The following is a 19,502-nucleotide window of genomic DNA, read 5'->3' as shown; positions in this document are numbered from 1 at the left end:
CCACATAGGCCGCGCTTTACACTGGTGGTACCAGTCATTCGCAAGTCAATTCAGTTCCACATCCTCTTGTACCACATCATTTAATCTCTTCTCTAGCCCGTGCCGCGCCTGTTTATCCCCCTTTAAAGCAGTTGTTAGGGAGGCGTGGTATATGACCCAGCCAATGTAGCATTACCTGCTGGAGGCGCTTACCGATGGGACTTTGTCCAGATCTGTCAAGGATTGTGAGCTCACACAATCCAGCCTGGTTAAACCCAGGATGGATCGTAGGAAGGCCATCCTGAATGTTTATAACCGGCGAAGATGTTCCATTAGGGGGGTCCACGTTTGGCAAGCATCGAGAAGGAAGGGCATGACCATGGCCGAGAAGATCCAAAGACTGCTGTGGAGCGACAGATATCAGGTAGCTTCCACACAGCGTTATGCAACCGATGAAAAGATAATGCCGCTCGACTGATTCGGAGTGAGACCTCTTCTGTCAAACCGGAGTTGGTCATAAGCACACTATCCAGATGTGGAAAACTAATCCAATTTACAACTGCCCCATCACCAATGGGGAGTTAAGGGGTGGAGGGTTTAATGCAGACATGGGCTGGGCTTTTTAATCCGGCCCCCTGAACGTGTCCAAATATTATTAAATTAAATTTTACCTTTCACCTGTAATGCCCTCATTTCCCCATTAGATGGAGCACTTTGACCGGGAGTGTGGTAATTGGTTTGGGCGCAGGCCTCAGATGTTTTCATGATGTTTGATCAGTCACGTTACGACATGTTTTTGTATTGTTCATGTTCGTGCAATTTGTTAAATTGCCTTGCAAATAAATGCTTTGCTACCTGTTAAAGGCCAAATCCTTTCATGTAATGATTTTTACATGTCATTTATATTAGTTCACACAAACACTCCATCCATCTGTTCCTTGCCCGGCCCCTCTGTCAAATTTTAGAACCCATTGTGGCCCGTGAGTAAAAAAAATTGCCCACCCCTTGTTTAATGGCACAACATAGCGAGGCAGGTGCTTAGTTTTGGTGGGGCTGATGGTTAATGCCCCACCTCTTAGTGCAGGGGTGGGGAACCTTTTTTGTGCCAAGGGCCATGTGGATATTTATAACATCATTCGGGGGCCATACAAAATCATCAACTTAAAAATTGGCCTATTATATTTGGTCAAACATTTTATTAACTCACCCCTAATGCGATGGCTGGAACTGCTTCTCTTTGGTGAGGCGTGTGGAGATTTTAGCTGGCATTGATGATGTTAGCTGGTATTGATGATGTTAGCTGGTATTGATGATGTTGCTACTCGCAACTGCTTTTCCAGGTTTGCTCCAAGATTGATTGAATTTCGAGTCCCGCCTGCGGTTGCCTTGGCAGGGCCAGACCAAATGATTTCGCAGGCCTCATGGCCGGCCGGCCGGACGTTCCCCACCCCTGTCTAGTGGCACGCTCCAGGTCTAGATCATTCGCATACGTAACATGGATGACAAATCGGGAGCAAGCTCTCAAGCGCACCCGGGCATCAATCCGCCTCCCATTGTATCTATATCAGATATAGATTGCTCCGGTACGGACATGGAAGGTTTCTCGAACGACGTGGACCAAAAATATTTTAAACAGTGTACGGAGCCAGAGGACATTACTGTCGAACCCCAAGGTTAACGGGGAATAGCTTCGTCTTCCGGCCAAGTAGCTTTACTCGGCCCTGCTCAATATTATGGAAGTCCTTAATTATTGTGAGCAGAGAGTCAGAGACTCCGAAAGCATGAAGAACAACCCAGAGTCCAGACCTATTGATGGTATCATAGGCATTGACCAGGTCAATAAAGCAGAGATGTAAGTCCTGTCGGAATTCAACACTCCTCTGCTGTAGCAAACGGAAGGAAGATGTGGCATCTGTGGCTGCCCTGGCCTGAAACCACAATGGGGCTCCCCAATCCTCTTCTCAGCATGCCTGGCAAGGTGATGTTGAATAATCCTTGCCAGGACTTTTTCCGGCACTCTAACACAGGCACAGACTCTAACCAAAACTATCGAATAATTACACGGTTAATTTAAAATTGCACTTTCAATTAATGTGCCTATTAATGTCATTATTTCGGCAAAAAATGTTTTTATCTTAAACTAGTGCAATGAAAAAAATACCCTTTATTGTAAAATTAGCAAAATAAAGACGATATAATTCCTGTACTGTTTTAGTTTATCTTTCTGAATACACATTTAATGAAAATGTGTTTTAGTGAATGGTTGTTTTTGAAGGTGATATCGTGTAAATGTTTTACAAAGCTGCTTATGCAGCCGTCACCATCTCCAGCCGTGATTTCTCCACTTCTGTCCGAAGCCATCACCATCTCTTGCGGATTTGCAATGCAAAAATCTGTCTGGCTACTGCCCACCGGTTGATTTATTCGATCCATCTTCGCAGTGGACGCTCTATTGGTTGTGTTCCCTCCTTTAGCTCCCATTCCCACGTTAGTCACGACCACCGGCCGTCATCTCTTCAAGTTGTGTGTCCTGCCTCACCCCACCTTTCTAAACTAAAATTATGCCTTTAATTTGCATATGATGCCCAATTGACGTGTCCGTCTTCCATTCTCAGTTTAATTCCTAGCATGTGCATCTCTATACTTCCTTGTGCACTTCTCAACATTGGTTCCATTGTCTTCGTCAATGGCCATGTTTGTGATGCATCTGTTGTTGCAGGTCATATCCACTGATTAAAAAACGTTCTGCTTTAGGAAAATGGCTTTGTTACGTTTCATGATTTAAGTTCAGATTCCAATCAGCACTGTGCTCTGCCCTGATACGCCTCTCTTAATAATTTTCATCCCTCTCCCCCTTCAACAACCGCCCCACGTATAAATGCACTTCTATGTTTTCAAGTTGTGTCCCTGTTCTTTTTGTTCATTTTGTTATTCCCCCGCACCTCTAATAAGCATGGTTGCCTGCGTACGGTGCGAAAGAAGTTCAGCATGCAAACATACGCTGCGTTGAAAACTTACTCTACAGCATATTCACACTGGAGACGCAGGAGGGTGCTGCTATGAGATTGCCACATTTTTGACTGTAGACAAAGCCTGGACAGATTTCTCAGTCAGCACTCAGTCTAGAATTATCAGAACTACACAGTAAACGACACAATGCGGGTGCTATATCTCGTAAGAATGAATACCCACCACCTAAACACAAATGGTAATTCCTGGACAGGTGACAACTCTAGCCATGCCCATGAAAAAATATATAGTGACTAACTTGGAGACGTAACTTCTTCGAGGCAATTCTTTAATTACACACCGAGCATACTGTTACACACTCTCTGCTGTAATACAACGCTCTGTCCCTCGCTTAAACGCAACTCTGCACTCGTGGCTAGCCTACAACACAACGCTCGCCATCTGACACTGATGGCGCTGAACTAAGACAGGCAACTACTGCTAGCAGCACAATTATCAAGTGGATGACGACAGCGGCGAAGGCGACGATCTTCAACAGCAACGACGACGACGACGGCGATCCCACTCCAAACGATGGCCCTCATCCCCTGCTCGGGGTTCCCTTTAATCCTGTTAGCGTGGCCTCGCTCCACTCCGGCCACGCTCCCCTTCTAGAATCTACTAGCAGGCTCTCGACGTGTCCTACCCGAGATCCTTCTCAGGTCTATTACGTGGTCTGCTGTCAAACAGGGCTGCTTCACTCTGCAGATCCCCTTCCCTGCCAGCAGCCAGCGCTATGCTACGTAGTGACCAATTCTATGTGACTACACATACACAACATCCTGACCATCACTCGCCTATGCGGATGATAAAATATCAAACATTGGAGATTTAATTCTGATCTACTGTTGTTCGTTTTGATTGATTTTGGCACAGTTTAAAATATATATTTTCATATCAGTACCAGCGGGAAGTACCCAGCGTTTCCCGGGGGAAAAATATATTTACAAACTTGTCTTCTCTTAAAAACATAACATACACAAACACTAAGCTATTGTGCCCTTTGTCCATTTGTCCGTCAACAAAATTATAGGAGGAGCGACACTGGAAAAACGGTGTATTCTATTATTTAATTTATTTTCTGTCAACGTGACTTTACCGAAAGAACCAAAGAGTAATTCCTGCAGTCACGAAAACTTTGAATCTAGTTTTAGCGTGTTAATGTTAAATAAACGTGTTGTCTCCTATAGAAGCCCGAGTCTCCATTTGAGCCCACTACAACTGGTGTTGGAAGTGGCCAAACGTTAGTTAATTAACTATAGATTATGGAGACTAGGCGAACAATACGTACCAGGTCTCCAGATGAAGAGGACGACGACCCACCGGCCCCGGAGATGTCGGCGCAATCCCCCAGCCCCCACTGGGGGCCTGGGGTGTCCACCTCCGGTTCCAAACCGCCCTCCAAATTGCCTTACCTACGAGTCCTACTTGGTACAGGCCGGACCCGCTATTGCCCCCTGTTGGGCCCTGACTGCAGCTACATATTTTCCAGTAGTGGTGGCGGCGTATTACGCCTGACAATTACCCACCACATTAAGAAGCACGATGGTAGCTTGCAGTTGTGTGTCGACTTTAGGAAGCTTCATAAGATATCGGTGGCTGACGCGTATCCTCTCCCTCGGATGGACGATTCCCTGGACGCTCTGGCGGGAGCACAGAACTTCTCCACCCTTGATCTCCTGTCCGGATTTTGGCATTTGCCACTAAATGAGGCCTCTAAACCCAAACGGCTTTTCGAACACCTCAAGGCCTGTTTGAATTAAATCAGCTTCCCATGGGACTCCACGCAGCACCGGCTACGTTCCAATGACTGATGGAGCTGGTGCTGGCTGGACTTCAATGGGACTCATGCTTACAATACCTCGACGATGTCATCGTCTTCAGCCGTACGTTCAAAGAACATCTTGATTGGTTACGCGCTGTCTTTCTTAAAATGCGAGCGGCCCATCTCAAATTCAAGCCGCAGAAGTGTTACCCCCTTGAGAAATCCGTGCAGTATCTCGGTCATATTGTCAGTAAATCGGGCATTGCGATAGATCCCGACAAAACCACGTGTGTTCGGACGTGGCCGACCCCCACGTTGATGATGCAGGTGCAGAGTTTTATTGGTTTTGCGTCTTATTATCGCCGGTTTGTCACTGGGTTCGCTACCTTCGCAAAACCTCTCCACGCCTTGACGGTTATGGGTCAGAGGTTTCATTGGGGGGAGGAGGAAGCCGCATTTGTTGCGCTTCGCAATTCCCCTCCGCTACTCTGACTTTGCCATGCCGTGTGTCCTTGATACTGACGCAACCAACACCAGCATTGGCGCGGTTCTGTCCCAGGTTGTCAACGGGGTGGAGTGTGTTGTTGCATACGGCAGCAGAGTGCTGTCGCCAGCCGAACAGCGTTACTGTGTCACGCGCCGGGAACTATTCAGGTCTCCCGCATTAACGAGTTGATTGCTCTGGACATCCCTGGTTCGGTTCCCGTCACCCCTCGTGGGAATAAATATTTGTTGGTTGGCGTCGAATATTTATCGCGCTGGCCGATGGCCTGGCAGCTATGGATGGGAGCCATCCGGTAGTGCCACCTAGGCACATGCCATGGTACAATGGTGAGCACACAGGACTTGTAATCAATACAGAGGTACTATGTACAGGGGCGGCAAGCAGCTAAAAAATGGTGCACGTTTATTATAAATACGACATTCTCAAATGGTTTCGAAATTAAGTGTCTTATCAGCAGAATCGTGCAGAGTTTCTGCCGAACATACACAGCATTAGTTCCTAAAACACTTTGGCAGAGTTGGTGTCACTGCCCTGGAAAGGAACATTAATGGTGATTTTGTGGAAAGTCAGGTGAAATGGGTGGTTGGTCAGACTGACCAGCACCCTGTGCTGTGTGGATCGCTCGTGGTTCTGGCCACCAATCGCCAAGCAAATTTGTTGCAGAGACTTCCACGTGTAGAGTGACTTCAGTTGTGTGCAACCGAGTTGCGCAACTGCTTGCACCGGCTGTGGCCGTGTGCGGAAAGCTAACTCGGGTCAAACCTGGGTTTCGAAGCGCGGTGTAGCGTTAACCATGACACTACCGCTCCCCACAATCACACACACGCGAAGATCGACACCAAATACGTGCTCTGTTGCACCGCACAGCAACTCACACGCACACTGCAGTGTCCAATAACAACACAAATGTATTAATCCTGACAACCACCTGCTCTGCCACTCAAAACAATGTCCATCACATGGCCATCAACGCGACACATATAGTTCATCACGGTCACCCGACCAGCAGGAGTCACGTGTGTGAGTAGTCCGTGAATGTCGCCGGGCTATGGTGATGCAGTGGTGTGGGTTGGACAAGGGGCGGATGATGATGTCTATCGTGGAAATCTGTGGAGCGGCACGGAACAAAAGTGGGACGGGTGGCCCAGTGTGGAGCAGGAGCCGCTCGGCTGGGACGAAGGTGGGGAGGAATCCACTGATCCGGTGGAGGCGTGGGGAGGAGGGCGGGACGCCGCGTGAAGCGCGACTCGTGGGAGTGGTGCCAGGCAGAAGGGGCACCTGGGACTCCGTACGCGGGACCCCGGCCGTTGCACCTGGGCTGGGGGGGGATCCACTGCCCTGCAGGTGGAGCGAGGCGGGTGGGAAGGTGCTCTCGGTCTGGGTGGTTGGGACGAATCAATGCGGATGGAGTTGAGGATTCGAGAGGAGGTTTGCGGAGGCGGGGAGGAAGGCGGCTGTTGCGGGACTTGCGGTAACGCTGCCGTGAAGAACAGGGAGCAAAAGACTCGTGTGCCGGGCCCGGTCTGGTATCACGGTGGCGTGGAGGAACCCAGGGCTCTGGTGGAGGTGGAGGCAGGTGGAAAGCAGGGAGCTCCCAATCCTGGGGGTTAGCTTGATTACTCATGGGTGGAGGTGATGGTGCGAGTGGCGGTGGTGGCGATAGTGGCAGTGGAAGCGATGGCAGAAGTGGAGGTTGAGGCAATGGCAGGAGTGAAGGTGGAGTCGATGTCAGCAGTGGGGGTAGAGTTGATATCAGTGGTGGAGGCAATGGCCTGAGTAGAGATGGAGGCGATGGCAGCAGTGGAGTTGAGGATTCGAGAGGAGGTTTGCGGAGGCGGGGAGGAAGGCGGCTGTTGCGGGACTTGCGGTAACGCTGCCGTGAAGAACAGGGAGCAAAAGACTCGTGTGCCGGGCCCGGTCTGGTATCACGGTGGGGTGGAGGAGCCCAGGGCTCTGGTGGAGGTGGAGGCAGGTGGAAAGCAGGGAGCTCCCAATCCTGGGGGTTAGCTTGATTACTCATGGGTGGAGGTGATGGTGCGAGTGGCGGTGGTGGCGATAGTGGCAGTGGAGGCGATGGCAGAAGTGAAGGTTGAGGCAATGGCAGGAGTAAAGGTGGAGTCGATGTCAGCAGTGGGGGTAGAGTTGATATCAGTGGTGGAGGCAATGGCCTGAGTAGAGATGGAGGCGATGGCAGCAGTGGAGCCGATGGCCCGATTGGAGGTGTAGGCGATGGCAGCAGTGGGGGCGATGTCCTGAGTAGAGATGGAGGCGATGGCCTGAGTAGAGGTAGAGGCGATGGCCTGAGTAGAGGTGGGGACGATGGCATGAGTAGAGGTGGAGACGATGGCATAAGTAGAGGTGGAGGCGATGGCCTGAGCAGAGGTGGAGGCGATGGCCTGAGTAGAGGTGCAGGCGATGGCCTGAGTAGAGATGGAGGCGATGGCCTGAGTAGAGGTGGAGGCGATGGCATAAGTAGAGGTGGAGGCGATGGCCTGAGTAGAGGTGAAGGCGATGGCCTGAGTTGAGGTGGAGACGATGGCCTGAGTAGAGGTGGAGGCGATGGCCTGAGTAGAGGTGGAGGCGATGGCCCGAGTTGAGGTGGAGGCGATTGCCTGAGTGGAGATGGAGACGATGGCCTGAGTAGAGGTGGAGGCGATGGCCTGAGTAGAGGTAGAGGCGATGGCCTGAGTAGAGGTGGAGGCGATGGCCTGAGTAGAGATGGAGGCGATGGCCTGAGTAGAGGTGGAGGCGATGGCCTGAGTAGAGATGGAGGCGATGGCCCGAGTGGAGGTGGAGGCGATGGCCTGAGTAGAGGTGGAGGCGATGGCCCGAGTGGAGGTGGAGGCGATGGCCTGAGTAGAGGTGGAGGCGATGGCCCGAGTGGAGGTGGAGAAGATGGCCCGAGTGGAGGTGGCGGCGATGGCCCGAGTGGAGGTGGAGTCGATGGAAGCAGTGGAGGTGGAGTTGATATCAGTGGGGGAGGCGATGGCCTGAGTAGAGATGGAGACGATGGCCTGAGTGGAGGTGGAGGCGATGGCCTGAGTAGAGGTGGAGGCGATGGCCTGAGTAGAGGTGGAGGCGATGGCCCGAGTGGAGGTGGAGGCGATGGCCCGAGTGGAGGTGGAGGCGATGGCCCGAGTGGAGGTGGAGGCGATGGCCCGAGTGGAGGTGGAGGCGATGGCCCGAGTGGAGGTGGAGACGATGTAAGCAGTGGAGGTGGAGTTGATATCAGTGGGGGAGGCGATGGCCTGAGTAGAGATGGAGGCGATGGCCTGAGTGGAGGTGGAGGCGATGGCAGCGGGGGAGGCGATGGCAGCGGTGGAGGCGATGGCCCGAGTAGAGATGGAGGCGATGGCCTGAGTAGAGGTAGAGGCGATGGCCTGAGTAGAGGTGGAGACGATGGCATGAGTAGAGGTGGAGACGATGGCATAAGTAGAGGTGGAGGCGATGGCCTGAGCAGAGGTGGAGGCGATGGCCTGAGTAGAGATGGAGGCGATGGCCTGAGTAGAGGTGGAGGCGATGGCCTGAGTAGAGATGGAGGCGATGGCCTGAGTAGAGGTAGAGGCGATGGCCTGAGTTGAGGTGGAGACGATGGCCTGAGTAGAGGTGGAGGCGATGGCCTGAGTAGAGGTGGAGGCGATGGCCTGAGTAGAGGTGAAGGCGATGGCCTGAGTTGAGGTGGAGACGATGGCCTGAGTAGAGGTGGAGGCGATGGCCTGAGTAGAGGTGGAGGCGATGGCCCGAGTGGAGGTGGAGGCGATTGCCTGAGTGGAGATGGAGACGATGGCCTGAGTAGAGGTGGAGGCGATGGCCTGAGTAGAGGTAGAGGCGATGGCCTGAGTAGAGGTGGAGGCGATGGCCTGAGTAGAGATGGAGGCGATGGCCTGAGTAGAGGTGGAGGCGATGGCCTGAGTAGAGGTGGAGGCGATGGCCCGAGTGGAGGTGGAGGCGATGGCCTGAGTAGAGGTGGAGGCGATGGCCCGAGTGGAGGTGGAGGCGATGGAAGCAGTGGAGGTGGAGTTGATATCAGTGGGGGAGGCGATGGCCTGAGTAGAGATGGAGACGATGGCCTGAGTGGAGGTGGAGGCGATGGCCTGAGTAGAGGTGGAGGCGATGGCCTGAGTAGAGGTGGAGGCGATGGCCCGAGTGGAGGTGGAGGCGATGGCCCGAGTGGAGGTGGAGGCGATGGCCCGAGTGGAGGTGGAGGCGATGGCCCGAGTGGAGGTGGAGGCGATGGCCCGAGTGGAGGTGGAGACGATGTAAGCAGTGGAGGTGGAGTTGATATCAGTGGGGGAGGCGATGGCCTGAGTAGAGATGGAGGCGATGGCCTGAGTGGAGGTGGAGGCGATGGCAGCGGGGGAGGCGATGGCAGCGGTGGAGGCGATGGCCCGAGTAGAGATGGAGGCAATGGCCCGAGTGGAGGTGGAGGCGATGGCCCCAGTGGGAGCGATGGCCTGAGTGGAGCTGGATTCTTCAGGTGAGGAGCGCAGCTCTGCTTGGTGCCGGGGTTGCTTCCCCTCCCCTGCGCCCGCCGCTTTCGTCTCCGTGCCGCGGCCATATGAGCCCGGGGACTCGGTGCTCGGCCGAGACCTCCACCTTTCTTTCTCTGCAGCGCCCGGGAAATCTTCCTCCTTCCGGTCCTCATCCTCATTCTCATCGCTCTCTGCAAAAGTTACGAAAAACATCAACTGCGTCATTAGCTGAATCTCCCTGCTCCGTGTCTGTGAGTGCGTTGTGACCCTGGGGACAGACTTGCGAGTTTGTTTTTTACGTTTTTGAGCCAGGAAGCCAGGATTGGGAAAAACTTGGGCCACTTTTCATCCAGGCAACTGGAGAGCAGCACAGACTAAGTCTTACTTACCAAACATTTAAACTAACAACAGCATACTCTTTGGTTTCTTTCGGTAAAGTCACGTAGATAGAAAAATAACTAATAAAGTGAAACCTTGGATTGCGAGCATAATTCCTTCTGGAAATGTGCTCTTAATCCAAAGCACTCGTATATCAAAGCGAATTTCCCCCATAAGAAATAATGGAAACTCAGATGATTCGTTCCACAAACCAAAAATACCGTATTCATATAAATTTTTTTAATACAAAATACCTTTTTATATTTTTATTATTTAATATAAAGTAATCAAATTTATTAATTACATTTAATCGTGGCTGGTGTGAGGGAGACGAGATAGAGGATGGGTATTGTGTAGGACGACTTTCACTTGCAGTACAGTTACTAAAGAACAGTCACTACACATGGACACAAAATAAAAAAATGCTTTACGCACACACACGTATTCACAACACTACAGTACTGTAGTAAACAGTAAACACGTAGTCACAAAACTATAGTACTGTAGTAAACAGTATACACGTGGTCACAACACTATAGTACTATAGTAAACAAGATAAGTTCGCACGGATGTTGACTATACGAGTGAGGCACACCGACTGAGACCGAGCATGGGAGACGATTACCCACAATCCCGCAGTATACACGTGGTCACAACACTATAGTACTGTAGTAAACAATATACACGTGGTCACAACACTATAGTACTATAGTAAACAGTATACACGTGGTCACAACACTATAGTACTGTAGTAAACAGTACACACGTGGTCACAACACTATAGTACTGTAGTAAACAGTATACACGTGGTCACAACACTATAGTACGATAGCAAATACAGTATACACGTGGTCACAACACTACAGTACTATAGTAAACAGTATACACGTGGTCACAACACTGTAGTACTGTGGTAAACAGTACACACGTGGTCACAACACTATAGTACTGTAGTAAACAGTATACACGTGGTCACAACACTATAGTACTGTAGTAAACAGTATACACGTGGTCACACCACTATAGTACTGTAGTAAACAGTATACACGTGGTCACAACACTATAGTACTATAGTAAACAGTATACACGTGGTCACAACACTATAGTACTGTAGTAAACAGTATAGACGTGGTCACAACACTATAGTACTGTAGTAAACAGTATACACGTGGTCACAACACTATAGTACTGTCGTAAACAGTATACACGTGGTCACACTATAGTAACATAGTAAAAAGTATACACGTGGTCACAACACTATAGTACTGTAGTAAACAGTATACACGTGGTCACAACACTATAGTACTGTAGTAAACAGTATACACGTGGTCACAACACTATAGTACTATAGTAAACAGTACACACGTGGTCACAACACTATAGTACTATAGTAAACAGTACACACTAGGTCACAACACTATAGTACTGTAGTAAACAGTATACACGTGGTCACAACACTATAGTACTATAGTAAACCGTATATACGTGGTCACAACACTATAGTACTATAGTAAACAGTATACACGTGGTCACAACACTATAGTACTGTAGTAAACAGTATACACGTGGTCCCAATACTATAGTACTATAGTAAACAGTATACACGTGGTCACAACACTATAGTACTGTGGTAAACAGTACACACGTGGTCACAACACTATAGTACTGTAGTAAACAGTATACACGTGGTCACAACACTATAGTACTGTAGTAAACAGTATACACGTGGTCACACCACTATAGTACTGTAGTAAACAGTATACACGTGGTCACAACACTATAGTGCTATAGTAAACAGAATACACGTGGTCACAACACCATAGTACTATAGTAAACAGTATACACGTGGTCACAACACTACAGTACTGTAGTAAACAATATACACGTGGTCACAACACTATGGTATTATAGAAAACAGTATACACGTGGTCACAACACTATATTACTGTAGTAAACAGTATACACGTGGTCACAACACTATAGTACTATAGTAAACAGTATACACGTGGTCACAACACTATAGTACTGTAGTAAACAGTATAGACGTGGTCACAACACTATAGTACTGTAGTAAACAGTATACACGTGGTCACAACACTATAGTACTGTAGTAAACAGTATACACGTGGTCACACTATAGTACTATAGTAAACAGTATACACGTGGTCACAACATTATAGTACTGTAGTAAACAGTATACACGTGGTCACAACACTATAGTACTGTAGTAAACATTACACACGTGGTCACAACACTATAGTAATGTAGTAAACATTACACACGTGGTCACAACACTACAGTACTGTAGTAAACAGTGTACACGTGGTCACACCACTATAGTACTATAGTAAACAGTACACACGTGGTCACACCACTATAGTACTGTAGTAAACGGTATACATGTGGTCACAACACTATAGTACTATAGTAAACAGTATACACGTGGTCACAACACTATAGTACTATAGTAAACAGTATACACGTGGTCACAACACCATAGTACTATAGTAAACAGTATACAAGTGGTCACAACACTATAGTACTATACTCGTCTTGCAAAACACTCGCAGACCAAGTTACTCGCAATCCAAGGTTTCACTGTAGATCACGACGTTTCGATCGTAACACAAGCAATCGTCTTCAGGTGAAATAATACAGCAGGCGGACTGCTGAGACAGGAAGAAATGTAGCGAGAGAGCTACTGCAACCAAAGGTTACACTATATACGTTTGTGGTGGGATTTGCAAGTAAATGTAAGATCGCAGAGCAAGCATACCCCGGCTAATCCCTCGGCTACTCCGAGGGGGAGTGGGAGCGGAGGGGCTGCCGTAACGGGCGAGATAGTGGGGGTGAAATTTACAGAGGGTACAAGCTGATAGAAAGAAGATCAAACTCAGCAAACTTAGAAATGTAATGCAACTCATTGAGTCGGCCAACACAACAAATAATACTTTGCCTGGTTGATCACCGTCCTTCTCTGCTTGTGTGTCTCCCTGTTGTGGGGAGCGGTGGTGCAGCTGTTAGCGCTATGCTGCGCTATGAACCTGGCGACCCGGGTTCGATTCCCGCTCACGGCCAACACCAGTGACGATTATCTGAACCGGTCCCGGGCCTCCCCTAGGTCGACTCAGCCTCAAATGAGTACCTGGTGCGGTGTGTAAACATCGCCACTAGGGAGACAAAGGCGGTCGGGCGTGGTGCTGGCCACCCACCCCCTCGTGTACTGTTCCGGCCTTCACAGGTGCTCGCTAACAGCACTTGCCCCTACAGTCTGTGCAGGCTATACGGGGGATCTTTGTGTCTCCCTGTCTGTGTTTGGTCTCTCTCTCTCAAATTTAGTTTCACCTGATGACGACTGCTTGGGTTGCAATCGAAACGTCGTATTCTATTTTTTTTATTTTTTCTACCTGACTTTACCGAAAGACCATTGAGTAACAACAGTGTTTTTAAGAATCACAGCTAAGAGACAAACAACATTATATTTTCTATTAAACATAACATTTTAATAACATGTAAAAAAATACTTTAAATCTCATCACTGCTCCTCATACTCAATCCGTGATCAGTGCCGGATTATCCTCGGAACAAAATAATCATTAGCTGGGGGCCCCGCACTTTCAAGGGCCCCGTGCTAAATGATCCCACGCTATAAATCCCGGTTCAGTGATTCTGTACTTGCTCTATTACTATAGTAAAATTACAATTACTTTACAATGCAAGTTAAAAACTTCGTGTTTTATAATTGTGTTTTTTTTATTCTGGGCACCTTTATAATATAAGCTACAGGACCCGCACGAGCTTAATCCGGCACTGTCCGGGATACTGTTCCAGTGCCCAACCAGGCTGTTGAAGACACCGTGAGTGGAGTTGAGGGGGATCGGTGGAGGTGTGAAGGCGGCGAGTGATGCCGACGGGCTGCGAGGGGGTCATCCGAGAGGGTGCCCAGTGGGGAGATGAAGCAATGAAATCGCTCCACGTGCAGGTGCTGGGTGGATTACTGCACAGCGGCATCGTGGGAGGTGGCGACGGGTCGTGTTGGTCTCTACCCACTAGTGGATTGACCATGGCTGATGGTGGTGATGATGATGGATGTTGCTCACTCACTTGGCGACGTATGAAACGCCAGAGATGCACGGCGATGTGCAGGGTGTTCAGCAGCACGGTGGAGCTGATGGCCTCCTTGCAGCCGCTGTACAGTTGACCCACAGCGTGGAGCAGAGCAGGGAGCGCGCTGTCCACTATGGCCTGGCAGCTGCTGCTCAGCTCACCCATAGCCTGCAGGAGGGCAGGGAGCACGCTGTCCACAATGTCCTCACTGTGGCTACTGAACATCGGTCCCCAGGTGGCGACCGCTGCTGGTGGAGAGACGTTCTTCATGAGTCCGGAGTAGTTGATCGTGGTGGTGGTGGTGGTGTTGGAGCCGTTAATGTCCGAACCCCCACGCCGAGATCCTCCGAGGAGCTCCACCATCGGCTGCGTGAGCAGCAGAACCAAAGTGAGGACAGCCGTGAAGATCGCCATGGTGGTGGTGGCGAAGTTCTCTGAAGAACTCGAAGTGGAGGAGCAGCGTGGGGCGAGGTGGTTGCCTCTCCAGGAGCCGACTCCACTCTGACCTCTGCCGTGACGTCACCGGGCCATGACGTCACCGTGACGTCAGAGGTTTCCACGGCTTTTACGTCATTATAGCATTTGGAACGTGGCTGTGCAATGGAACATCAACACGTGATGCACTACAACACTGTATTGTTTATAGAATTGTAATACAATACTAATTATTCACATCTGAGACACGAGTGACGCTCTAGATTCTGTGCGAATGGAGGAAGCCCCTGGGAGCAGCTGCGTCATTCTGGACGCTTCTATCTGCCCCTGGCATCTGCTCGTAGCTACTGCCAGGGCTATAAAAGCAGCTCCTGTAGCTGCACTGGCAGAACATCGGCAGAGGAGGGAGCAACGCTCACAGCTGAAGCGAGCCTCACTGTGAAGCACATCAACAAGCATGGCCCTGAGTGTTTACTTCTCTGCGATGCACGTGATGGAGAGGAGCGTCTGGCCAGGCTGGCCGGTCTGGAACCCCCGCGGTGAAAGTCTCTTCCAGCAGCTGCAGCGAGACATGAGGAGCGAGATCGAGAGGATGGAGATAATCTTCCGTGGAGTCGATCAGCTCAGCAGCCACACGCGGGCTCCGGGCAGCCTCGGAGACGCACTGCTGCAGCAGCCGGCCGTGAGCAGTGGGTTCCAGATTGAAGATCCACAGGAGCAGGGAGGCGGGTTTGTCGCGTCCCTGGACGTGCAGGACTTCTCCCCACAGGACCTGGCCGTGAAGGTGTCTGGAGACAAGCTGGTGGTGGCCGGACGGCGCGAGGTGAAGAGCAGAGAAGTCAGCAGCGGCAGCTACAGCCACAGCTGCCAGGAGTTCCACAGGGAGACGCAGCTGCCCAGGGACGTGGACCCGCAGAGTGTGAGCTGCTGCTTGACTGAAGACGGGAAGCTGAAGTTCAAGGCTCAGCGCCGCGCCCTCCCTGCAGCGGCCGAGAGGGTGGTGGTCATTGAGCAGCCAGCGACAGCGACTCCTGGCACGGCCTCTCAGTCCACTGGCACCACTCACGCGTAGAGTGGCGCCTGGAGCATCCATTCCAGCAGCCTGCTTTATTGATGTTTCAATTGTATGTATATTTAGATAAATCAGTTTCTTCTATCCACGCTATGTTCAGTAATATTTACGTGTTTCAGCGTTCACATTCAACTTCATTGGATTAAGTGTATCGCTGTAAAGGATTGTGAAATCGTATCGCTTCGTTTTAATTTGCCATTACACGTTCATATATTGCAATAAGATAATGATGAATGTTATCTTCAATTATTTTTCATCATTACACATGACTATTTTGCACAGTCTAATTTTCGAACTACTATAATACTATAGTGTTTGTGTGAATGGTAAATGATGTTTTTTTTTGTAATAAAATGCCTTTCAATTTCCTGTAACAGTTGCAACTGTTCTTTTTTCTACATTGTGTTTGTTTCATCGTTACTGTGGATCAGAGTTCTGGACACAGAATTCCCCAAAACTAAGACAACCGGTAACGCGGCCTCATTGCTCCCTGTCCGTGACAACTCCGAAGGTGCCAGGCTCACGCCGTCGGCCCTGCCGAGTCACTCCGCACTCAGAATTTGGGATTGGCTTGCAATTGTCTATGATCAATCTTACCACTTCACATTTCACTTGTATCATCCTTCAATTGGTAGTAAATCCTTCGCTAAGGAATTGGTCCTCAAATCGTGGGGTCAAGCGTACCACAGAAAAATTAGTTGCCGTTTAATGTTTGCGACACAGATAATGTAAATAGTTACATGACAACATCGCTGCTGTAGCAGTGTAAGTCACGCTGCTATTAAAATATTCTATGTCTCGAGTTTCCTGGCTGGCTGCTGGCTGTGCTTCTCTCCACCCCAACAATAACTCCGTTGTTAGTGGGTGCAGGAGACAATAGGGACACCAACAAGGTGGGAATTACCAGAACAGAATTTGAAGACTGACACGGCTAATTTAAAATTGCACTTTCAATGTATGCGCCAATTAACGTCATTCTTTTTGAAAAAATAACTTGTTCTATCCTAGAGATTTAGAAACTAAACCTTAGGACATTAAACTAGTACATTTAAAATGTACGATTAATTGTAAAGTTAGCAAAATAAATAAATGATCTAAATCATATACTATATTCTTGGTTCTTTCGATAAAGTCACGTAGAAGGGAAACAATAAAATAATAAAGATATAAAACAATAAAATTCTCACAAGTCAAAATTCATATACTGTTGATTTATTCTCTCCATCTCCGCAGTTGACACTGCCGTTTGTGTTCCCTCCTTAGCTCCCATTCCCACGTTAGTCTCGACCACCGGCCTTCATCACTTCAAGTTGCGTGTCCTGCCTCACCCCACCATTCTAAACTAAAATTACGTCCTTAATTTGCATATGATGTCCAATTGACGTGTCCGTCTTCCAGTATCAGTGTCATTCTTAGGATGTGCATCATCTCTACGCTTCCTTGTGCATTTCTAAACATTGGTTCTATTTTCCGTTTGTGATGCATCTGTTTGAAAAAAAACGTTCTGCCTAAGGCATATGGCTCAGTTACGTTTCATTTCGATTTAAAGCTTTCGTGATTCCAAGGATTAATATTCTTTGGTTCTTTCGGTAAAGTCACGTAGAATGAGAATACAATAATAAATTGATAAAATAAAATAACACAATAAAATTCTCACGACGTTTCGGCCACAACACAAGCGGCCTTCATCAGGTGACGGGACGAGACTGTCTGGAGGACAGCGCTGGAGCGAAAAAGCCACGCTCATATCGCGACCTTTAAGCTGTGTGAGAAGCAACAGAGCGCCTTGACAAAGGAATTAGCATAGAATTTAGCATTGAAACAGCTGAGTGATTAGCGTTTCATTATCAACGTGTCATTATTAAGTCAAGATAACAATAAGCACTTTGCTCTGCCCTGATACGCCTCTCTTAATCATTTTCATCCCTCTTCCCCTTCAACAACCGCCCTACGTGTAAATGCACTTCTATGTTTTCAAGGCTGTGTCCCTGTTCTTTTTGCGTTCAGTTTGTTATTCCCCCGCACCTCCAATTAAAGCATGGTTGGCTGCGTACGGTGCGAAAGAAGTTCACCATGCAAACATACGCTGCGTTGAAAAATGATTCTACTGACTGCAGACCAAACCTGGACAGATTTCTCAATACGAGTGCAATATCGAGGGTACAGATCAATACCACCTGAACACAGATGCTAATTCCCCGACGGGTGGCAACTCTAGCCATGCCCATGAAAACATACACAACATCTTGACCATGAATCGCCTATGCGGCAGATTAAATGTCAAACATTTAACATTGAATTCCGATCTACTATTGTTCGTTTTGATTTATTTTGGCGCAGTTTCAAGTAAGACATTTTGATATAATTATTGTATTGTCATTTACTGTATAATTATGATAATAGACCACGCCTTGAGACATTGCCCAGGTTTGGTCTACAATCGAAAAGGTGGCAACCCCATAGTACATCCTAACGTGTTCCAGTGTTAACACATCGTATGTTTGTATCTTGAACTTCTTTCGCACCGTACGTAGCCCACCGTGCTAATCGGAGGTATGAGGTGAGCGGGAATCGAACTCGTGTAGTCGGGGTTCGTAGCGCAGCGTGCTAAACGCTAAACGCTGCGCCACCGCTCCCCCCACCACACACGCGCACAGCAGCTCCAGAGAGCAGCTTTTGGGTCAGAGGTAGCCACATTGCACTGGGGCCGTCCATAAATGACGTCACGCACCGAGGGGGGGGGGGAGGTCAGACATTTGTGACGATGTGTGACGAGGGGGGGGGGGGGGTTTGAGAAATGTGACGTCACCTCAAAATGCGCAACTTTAATTAAATATAGACAACACGTTCTACATAATTGAATAGGCTTTTTAACAAATCTTTTCTCCTACAACATCAGAGTGCAGCGCCACATTAAATACGCACTACAATGACGATAGTTTAAAGCGATGTGAAACATGTATTTTTGGGGAGGGGCGGCGCACAGCTTTGTGACGTCATATTTAAGGGGGGGGGTCTGACTTTTTGTGACGCCGTGTGACGATGGAGGGGGGGTCAAAAATCGTCCAAAATCGCGTGACGTCATTTATGGACGCCTCCACAGCGAGAAATAGCGCAACAAACCGAACCCACGTACAGCGAGGGTAGCCCTGCCTGGTTTATCATTCATTAATCTCCAGTTAAGTCACAAACGACTCTCTTAGAGCCGAAGGCGCGATCCAGTATCACGTTGGCATGCCGTGTCAACCCGTACGGGGTTATCCCGTATTCGTGTACAGGGAGATTGAGTTTTCAGGTTCATACGGCTTACTACAGCCGTTTCAAAACGGGCAAACCAATGTTTTGTTTGATGGGACTTTGTAGGATGAACGTTGAGATTTGTAAGGGGCACGGGGTGACCAATAAGGTCTGAATTGGTCTGTAATAAGAGAGGCAATGGTTAGGGGTTGACAGGTGTGCGTTGGCACTGCGTGCCACGTCGCTTTGTCATACAGCTGACACTCCGATGAGCAATGATGCGGCGACGCACGGTGCCAATGGGGCCGTCCATAAATGACGTCACGAGATTTCTGACGATTTTTCACCCCCCCCCCCCCCATCGTCACGCGGCGTCACAAAAAGTCAGACCCCCCATCAAATGTGACGTCACAAAGTTTTGCCCACCCCCTAAAAAAAATAAAACATGTTTCAAATCGCTTTAAACTATTGTCATTGTAGTGCGTATTTAACGTGGCGCTGCACTCTGATGTTGTAGGAGAAAACATTTATTAAAAAGTATAT

General features: G+C 48.9%; 2 protein-coding genes across 2 annotated transcripts in view; both read right to left on the bottom strand.

Moving 5' to 3' along the window:
• Positions 1–6,882, bottom strand: part of LOC142929154 (uncharacterized) — a 216,479-nt gene extending 209,597 nt beyond the window's left edge. The window contains exon 1 of the mRNA XM_076069793.1: positions 6,537–6,882. Within this exon, the coding sequence (XP_075925908.1) occupies positions 6,537–6,882 (346 nt within the window). The remainder of the gene's footprint in view (positions 1–6,536) is intronic.
• A 380-nt stretch (positions 6,883–7,262) lies between these two features.
• Positions 7,263–14,485, bottom strand: LOC142929092 (uncharacterized). Its single transcript, XM_076069544.1, has 3 exons — positions 14,425–14,485; positions 14,213–14,371; positions 7,263–9,921 (listed from the first exon to the last, which is right to left on the bottom strand). Exons 1-3 carry the CDS (start codon positions 14,483–14,485, stop codon positions 7,271–7,273), a joined length of 2,871 nt encoding a protein of 956 aa, XP_075925659.1. The 3' UTR covers positions 7,263–7,270.
• Positions 14,486–19,502: the final 5,017 nt, after the last annotated feature.

The sequence above is a fragment of the Petromyzon marinus genome, chromosome 25, assembly GCF_048934315.1.
Source record: "Petromyzon marinus isolate PM22_M1 ecotype Great Lakes invasive population chromosome 25, UKy_Petmar_22M1.pri1.0, whole genome shotgun sequence".
NCBI lineage: Eukaryota > Metazoa > Chordata > Hyperoartia > Petromyzontiformes > Petromyzontidae > Petromyzon > Petromyzon marinus.
This window is presented reverse-complemented; position numbering and strand designations above follow the sequence as displayed.